Source organism: Atta colombica, unplaced genomic scaffold, assembly GCF_001594045.1.
Source record: "Atta colombica isolate Treedump-2 unplaced genomic scaffold, Acol1.0 scaffold181, whole genome shotgun sequence".
NCBI lineage: Eukaryota > Metazoa > Arthropoda > Insecta > Hymenoptera > Formicidae > Atta > Atta colombica.
In genome coordinates, this window is record NW_017259273.1 from 294,074 (window position 1) to 302,773 (window position 8,700).

At 29.7% G+C, this 8,700-nt stretch overlaps 1 protein-coding gene across 3 annotated transcripts in view; it reads left to right on the forward strand.

Moving 5' to 3' along the window:
- The first annotated feature begins 295 nt into the window (after positions 1-295).
- LOC108686444 (renin receptor) overlaps positions 296-8,700 on the forward strand; it is an 11,316-nt gene continuing 2,911 nt past the window's right edge. The window contains exons 1-6 of one of the 3 annotated variants that reach the window (XM_018191756.1): positions 296-420; positions 701-834; positions 1,191-1,430; positions 1,559-1,867; positions 3,200-3,286; positions 6,376-6,456. In XM_018191756.1, the coding sequence (XP_018047245.1) occupies positions 378-420; positions 701-834; positions 1,191-1,430; positions 1,559-1,867; positions 3,200-3,286; positions 6,376-6,456 (894 nt within the window). In that variant the 5' untranslated portion in view covers positions 296-377. Of the gene's footprint in view, positions 421-700; positions 835-1,190; positions 1,431-1,558; positions 1,868-3,199; positions 3,287-6,375; positions 6,457-7,048; positions 7,247-8,700 lie in introns of all 3 variants that reach the window. The other 2 variants (XM_018191755.1, XM_018191758.1) reach the window with 2 other exon arrangements.

The following is an 8,700-nucleotide window of genomic DNA, read 5'->3' on the forward strand; positions in this document are numbered from 1 at the left end:
AACAATTCTTGTGCTCAGATCCTATCGCGTAAATCCGCCAATCAGTAATCCGTAATGACTTCGACACGCCAGCGCGATGTTCGTTGCACGCGATGTCCAATGAGAATATACCTTTAGAATGAAAACATCGGTAAAGGTGTACACTTGGAGCGCGTGTCGCGCGATATATCGCGCTGATATGCCGGAAGCATTAAGTTTTTGGGGTTTTTGGGGAATTTTACGATATGCTTTAGGGGATAACTTATAAAATTATTTGGCAACACTGGCTTATATATTATATGTTACATATCTAACATCTGACATGATCACATGATCTCGTCCGAAATTGATCGACGTTGAGGCAGTGTCTTTCGAATTTAATCGTTTTTGCATGCACTATGCTTTCACAATTATCGATACTTTTCGCTGTCTTCGCCGCAGGTAATTCTCCGTTCATTTATGAGAAATCTTTTCCAGAATAAGTAGAATACGTCAAATTTTTTGTAATCATATTCCTGTGAAAGTCAATTTATGTTTCAAGATATTTTGTCGAAAAATTTATGAAATTATGTTCGGAATATTTAAACTTAACTTTATGTTAGAACAAAGATCTTTTCTTGAAATTTTAAATTTGCTAAGCCTGAGCGTTGTTTTGCTGAAGGCAGACCTCTGTACTTGTATCATCTTTACAGTTTAATTATCTCAGTGTTTGCTTTTCTAGTTCATGCCAACGGCGAATTCATTGTTTTTCATTCACCAGACAGTATAGAATTCACTATAAATGAACGAGGACATATTGAACAAAGTTATCTTAAGGAGATCTTGTCGGCTTCTCTTGGTTACACTGGGAAGCAGGTATATCATCTCTTGATAGAGTAATTTAAATTTTTGGATATATGTATCAGAAAGCTTTATGAATAAATGTATTTAAAATATTCAAACAGAAAATAAAATTTATTCCTCAAAATTTCAGAGATCTGGTGTACTTGAAATGACGCATATATACATATATCATTTTTCTTACATTGTAAAGCTTTTCTGTTATTTTTAGTTGAATTTCTTGCACAGTTCTTTTTTTCTCCTTTTCTTTCTATGTTGGAAAAAAAAATGAGAGAAAAGGAACTATGTAAGAAGTTTAGGTAAATAGAACAAACCTATGTTATATTTGAAAAGTTATTCACTGTGACAAAAATATGTTTGTGACTTTACAGAAGGATTCAGAACATAGCATTGTCATATGGGATCCATTTTCAGTACCTAAGGCATTGGTTGCTATAGTGGTTGAAGGAATAGAACAATTACCTTTCTTAAAAGGTAAAGCTAAAATTACATGTCCTCTGATTGATGATGAAGCAGAAGAAACTACTTGGCAAGCGATTAGAAGCAGAGTGGATGAACGAAGCAATGATAACACATTGGTCAGGATTAACTTGAGCGATGGAGTTGATGCTGTAAGTATTAAATAGACTGATAATTTTAATAGCATCACATAAAAACGAAACTTATTTTAATAATTTGACTTTTTATTATTGAAGATACTAAATAATCCTAGATACTAAATAAGATATTTCTAATACAGCTTGGCCAGTCAGCTCTCGGTGAGCTTAAGCCTACTAAAATTGAGAAGTTAAAAGCTCTGAATTCAAAGATTGAGGAAGATCATAAATTCGTTGAGGAGATACAGCTTCTTCATGCCATTGGTGATAATGCACTTTCTGCAAAAAAGCATGATTCTGGTACAGATGTTTATTGGCTGGTAGTATCAACACTCAAACCATGTTTGGAAATGCATGGAAACAGTTCTGCAGCTGCTGAGGAGGCATATCAGTTGTTAAATGATGGAATAGAACATGTTTCCAAAGGCTTTTTAAACATTTATGACGGAAAGGTGCATAAATTTATTCATTTTATCTGCAAATTTCATCAATAATTAAAAATCAATATTTTTTAGCATATTTGCATGCAGTTTGTATGTACAAAAAATAATTATATATTCAGAATGAAAATAATCTAAATATTCTTGACTCAAGAATTTAAAAAAAAAAGTAAAAATTACCAAAGGAGAAAGGCTATGAGTCAAAGCTAGTTATTAATTTTTAATTAATCTATCTTTAATATCCAGTCGATATAAACATTTAATATACAGACGTTTTAATCTTCATTTGGTAATTTTCAGTGTAAAACATAAAAATTAAATAATTGAAAATAAAAATAAAGATAAAAATAATAATAGAATCGCAATATCGGTTACATAATCATTAAATATTTAAAGTAAAGAATGTATAATGTGAAAGGGCTATGAACCAAGCTGAATATTTTGTGCTAATACACAAGAAATCTGTATTGATGATATGATATAGAATAGATAATATTTAACAAATATTTCGACTTCAATCGGATCATTCTCAATGTTAAATAAATTTAAAAAAATGTTAGGAATATAACACATTTTTTACACCTGCATATATTAAAACTCAGTAAAAAATCGATTTAGGAAATAATATGAATACGAAAACTGTATCTCTAACTGATATTGTGTAATCTTTGATCACGACAGTTTTCAACATTTTTACAATATGTTGAAGACTCGTAATCAAAGATTAGACAATATCAGTTAGAAATATAGCAAAGCTATTTTGTAACTCTTAATGCAAGTTTCGTTATCATTATATCATTGTTGCGCAGCTTTTTTACCATGATAAAACGTAATGCTAACGAAGCTTGCGTTAAGAATAAAGGCCTAGGACATTGTATTCGTATTATTCCTTGGGTTTCCGATTTCTCTGTTTGAAATCATAGTGCCAGAACATTATATATATCAAGTCTACAGCCTCTTCGGAAAGCAAAACTCATTTATTTTCACTTTTTTCAATAATAGTAGATTTATTCACTCTCAGAATCAATTAAAGGACCTGCAGTTTAATGCCAAATCAGAACAGCGCTGATGACTTCTCTTAATTACTAGATGGAGCTTTTTCGGTTTCTGAAACACAAAAAATCGCATATGGACATAGGTGGGATTGAACCCGTCTCTACAGACCGCAAGTCAATCACCGAGCGACAAGCTACTTGGCGTTCTCATATATAGCCATTAGTATATTAAATATTTATATCGATTGAATATTAAAGATTGATTAATTATTAGCAATTAACAACTAGCTTTGACTCGAAGCCTTTTTTCTTTGGCAATATTCAGAATGCTTTTGAATATCTGTTACAGATTGTTATTGCAATTTTCACGAACGATGCTTGGAAGGTGAGGAATGCACGGTCAGTTCTTGAGAGAAAGCGCAGAGACGACCTCCCGGTAAGTTATTCAATAGTGTATCTTGTATAAATTTTACAATTGAATGTGTTTTAAGCAGAATTGAAATTTTTTGAGAACATTGATCAAAGAAAGAAATATATATTTGAAAAAATGTATACATGTATAATTAAAGAATATGATAATTATATTGATATCCAAACTGATGATAGAAGTTATACGATATGATATAATTAAGCATTTCCATTTAAGACAAACTCAATTGTCTTAATTTATGGGTATAGTTCTTTGAAGAAATCTTTGTTATATTTTATTATTGAGATGATTATAGTATGTGTATTGTGTCAAATATAAAAACATGTGATTATTGAAATTCAGTTTATTTATTTTTTAAATTATTTGCAAGAAAAATAATTCTGTATTAAAATAAAAAAAAAAGATTACATTCCTCATATTAAAAATAAAATTTACAATAGAATCAGCAAATGAGAGTATCGCAGTACTTTGCGTGTAAAGTTTCAATATATTTTATGATTAAAAAAACAAATTTTTCAGCCACCTTCAACAAAACGAAAAAATAAATACGAGAAATAAAATTAAAATTTTATATTATTCATTTTTATTATTTTCCGACAATACATAATATATAGGATATCTTAGACCTACCGCATCACCTGTTAAGCAAATGTCTGAAATCATTTTAAGACAAAAATGATACCAAAATGTTGAGGCTAGTTTAAAGGAGGAAGTATTTATACAGATAGAAGATTCAAATCAGTGTAATATACCAAGAGTTGGACTCGACGATAAAGATAGAAGTTCGACTTGTATTAGGGTGCATTCCGAATTACACATGAAGTGGATGAGATATTCTTTAATGAACAATAAGGACAAATGATGCATCATTGCTAAAGAAGATCGTAAAATGAAGTCCGAATTTCGATGAGATTGCTTTTATCGATAAAATGTGACACGCCAATATATCGTTGATCGCGTTCAGCAGACTCATTGATGTAAGAATACAAGGTGTATCATTGCGTATAATGGCGATAGCAATACTAGAAACAACCAATCAAATTTTGACCATAATTCACTCTCCTACTGCGAATCCTCGGGAATGATATATCTTGTCTTCTTACATCATGGACTCAACTGTTGCGGAACGGATCTGTGAGCGCTCGCTGCTATTGGATGATTTAAAAGAATATATCGATAATAGCGAACGCGAAAATAATTATATTGTTATAGTTATAAATTACAATATTTTTTTGGTAAGTTTATTGATAATTACGTTTTTTTTGGTAACTGTAACGATAACATAGTTATATTTTTTTTTGAAACGATAACGAATCTTATTTATTATTAGTTATTTTTATCATTACCTTGCACACAATGAACACAGTTCAATTGGACACAAGCCATAATGCTTGAGATTAGAAAGCTCTTGGGTACCCGTCGGCTGTAATTGGTGATCATTGATCTTAAAAAAATAACGGAAAAATAACGAAAAGTTACTTTCTGAAGTAATGATAACGAAAAATCGATAACTTTTCTACTCAGTAACAAGTAAGTGTAACTTGTTACTTTTAAAAATTAACTTTCCATACCCTAAATATTATCTAATAATCAGATATTAATGAAAATCTAAAATCGATGAATGATTTTATTGCAAAAAATATTGCCTCAGTCAGGTACAGTTTATTCTCATTGGCCCAAATTTATACCATATTGTTTATCACATGTCTCTTTAAAATATGATGTTTGCTTACTAGTTATTGGTTATTGTGATAAATATTGCCGAAGTTTCTGATCGAATTGGTATGCTCGTCTCGGAAAGTTGTGAGTCCCAAGTTCAAATCCTGGATGAGATAATATTTTTCGCCATAAAATCATTCGCAGATTTTAGATTCTCATTAACATTTGATTATTAATATTCTTATAAAGATGCTTATTAGCATCAAAAATTATTAAATTACTTATCAATTTAATAAGTCAATTTAATATTTTCACTTTGATTCTGTTCACTGTTGTTCTGTTCAGGACTGAAAAAGGTTTCAGTGTATAGTTTTGCAGAATGAGATATGTATATAAATTTACATAAAATATTTAAGCACTAAGAATCGCTTTGACCAAATGTAGGAATAATTCTCTTATTTAATTAAAATTATAATTCAAATTTTATTTGTAGATAATTTGTCAACACAAAAAAGTCTATTTTATCAATATATTCATAAGACAGATTTGCTAGTTCGATGCATAACATATTTTAAAATATTTCTTAAAATAATATTTGTGTCGCTTTTAGTATTATCAGCATATATAGTAAATAATAGTAAATAATATAGTAAAAAATTCATTAAATAAATAAGAAAAGTTACGAAGAAAAAAGAACAACAACAAATAAATAAGAGCCAATATTAAAAACGATCAAATATTAGGTATATTAATAACTAATAATTAATTACTATCCAACGAGATTTGACTTCTTTTTTCTACGACAACCACAACTTGCATTTTTCAATAAATTCAAGGTCGCTGAAGGTCGAAGTCCGTCAACAAAAGATGCCATCACGTCAGATTTTTGAGATAAATCGAATAATATAATAAGCCAAAAACAGCGTTACCATTTTTTTTTTTGGCTAAATAAAATTTGAAGACATCTTAATTGATGCAACGAATAAGAAAAGGCAAATTTTAAACAACCCGATTGGCCTTTAAACACTTTATATTCGAAAACTATTACAACTATTCTCAATATTTTGGTATATAAATTTTTATTTCAAAATGATTTGAAGAATCTGCCATTAATGGTACGGTAAATCTAGAACACTCTTGTACAATATAATATATTGATACAAAATAATATATAATGTTATTGTATATGTATATAATGTATAATATTATATAATATAACTAATTTTGCAACCGATTTACTAAGTAAGTATACCTATATACCATGATTTTTATCTAAACGCTAGTTAATCAAAATTTATTCTCTGTTCCGGAAGATAATAGAAAAGACAATAACTTTACTCCAATTATTCAGAACTATTAATCGCCATATGTTAGTTCGCTTAAAATTATTTATTCTTCGTTTGTACTATTTTTAATTATTACGGGATATTTTGTAGGCTCGTAAGACTAAAAATGTTAAATCTACTGCCAAAGGAGCGCCAATTAATTCAAACATTAATGATAATTTTTTCATCAAGGTATCGTGTCGAATCGCATTGCATGGGTTATTATTTGATTGAGAGTGTTTTTTCCAAATTAGAGATAGCTTTTTGCATGGATATCGCGAACACGATGAATTACTCTTTAATTATTCTAATCAACAAACTTACAAACTTGTCTATCCAAATATCCATCGTCTTCTTTTTTTATATATTTTCTTCGAGTAAACTTTAATAAATCGTCAAAACTTGGTATCAACAAATAAATACTCGCTAAATCTTTAACATTCTGATATCTTTAAACAATAAAATTTGAAACTCGGTGAATTTTCACCCGTAAATTTCCATCAATGAATTTAGATAATTGCTAATATGATCTTTGATTTCTTTTAATATGATTGTTAATATCTTTGAGCTTGATTAAATTCCAAAGTTCGGTATGAGCTGAATATTTATCACAGACAAATCCTTGAAATGATTCAAGATCCGTACAAATAAATAGAATTTGAAACTCAATCGATAAATCAATGTACTTGGCAAACTTAAGTCCTTCTAGTATCTTTGAAGTTTTGAGGACTGGGCTTGCTTTAATCAGATACTTTATTCAGATATTGAACAATACTGATTGTAGCGAGCCGGCGAGCAAGATGAGCAAAATAATAAAATGGATGAAGAGGAGTATAGAATGCGTAGTACTATCGAATCCAACACAGCACTTGACAGCACTACTGAACGTACGGGCGTTCAGGATAATAGCGGAACGTCGGAAAAGTCCGACGAAGTTAATACGGAGTATAAGATAAATACTAATACACAGACAATAGGACAGGTATCGCAAACATATTAACATGCATCGCAATCGATGGGTCTAGGGAAACACTAGATAAGTCCATTTTTTTCTCAATGTTTGCGTTCTGATGCTATTGTATGATTACACAAGAAGTAAACAATGATGACTAATTTTTTTTATTAATTTTTTAAGATTGATAATATAATGTTGTTAAAAGAAGAAGTAAATTTTATATGAAAAAATTGTATTAAAAAGAAGTAAAAAAAAAATAAAATCAGAATAAAATTCAATGAATACCGTTTAAAACGCATTTTTCGAATATGCTGAAATGCTTAAGTAAACTTATCATTTTAAGAAAGCTGTATTAAGCAATAAAATTTCAAAATTTAGGCGCGTAGAAAAAGTCGACAAAATGTGACTTGTCAAGTCCTTTTCCTAGGTCCTTCAGTTATTTTCGTTCTGCCAGACTTTGCCAGAATATTAGCGCACCTGAGTTCTAAGGAGATGAATAATTAATTTAATGTTTATCAAGTACTCCAGTAGAACTAAACAATATTAACAAGATATCTTCAACATTTATGTAATTCAATTTTAGTCGCTAGTAAGATTATAGAACTGCTTTCTTTTGCATTGGATTGCTATAGATGTCAGTTAATGTGAATGATATTTAATCATAATGATATCGGAGAAAAAATCATAATCTTGTATTCTAGGCAATGGTCGAATAAATGTAAATGGGCCTAAAGATAATCAAAAAAGTTTTCAGAACTGCAGCACAGATTCTTTCAAGTACTTGTGCAGGAGAATCTGCGCTGCAATTCTGAGAACTTGTATCCGTGGTTATTATCGATAAGTTTTCTCTGTTATGATCTTTAGGCTCGTTCATATTTATTCGACTGTTGCCATTATTAGCAACAGGATTATGATTTCCTTTCCGATTTGTTTTTAACTAAGCGGCAAATTTTAACAACTTTTGTATTTGAGAAGTGAAAGGAATTAAATCCAAGAAGTTACACTTCTTCCGGATGAATTACCATAAATATGATTGCACAAAATGCTGACAATTTCGAGCTTGTTGTTTTGTGCTTCTCAAGTGCAGAATTATAATCTGCATGAAGGCTTATCAATTGCATGCATATATTCTAATCATGAATCTATAAGTAATATGAATTTTTGATAGCAAATTTTGGTTAGGGAAGATTTAACTAGCCAATTAGTTATTTAGCAAGTATTGGAAGCAAATCTTATTGATAAGTTACAAATTCTTAAATTATTTTGTATGTAACTTATTTTGTATGTTAATTCTGAAAACCTTGGTATTTTTTATGTATACGCTGAATTTCTAATATGTTGAAGTTTTAAATCTTATTCGTAGATGTTAGGAAATGTAGAGTGCTATTAATTTAAATTAATAAGTATTACAAAAAAGGAGAGAAAGAAGAGAGAGAGAGAGAGAGAGAGAGAGAGAGAGAGAGAGAGAGAGAGAGAGAGAG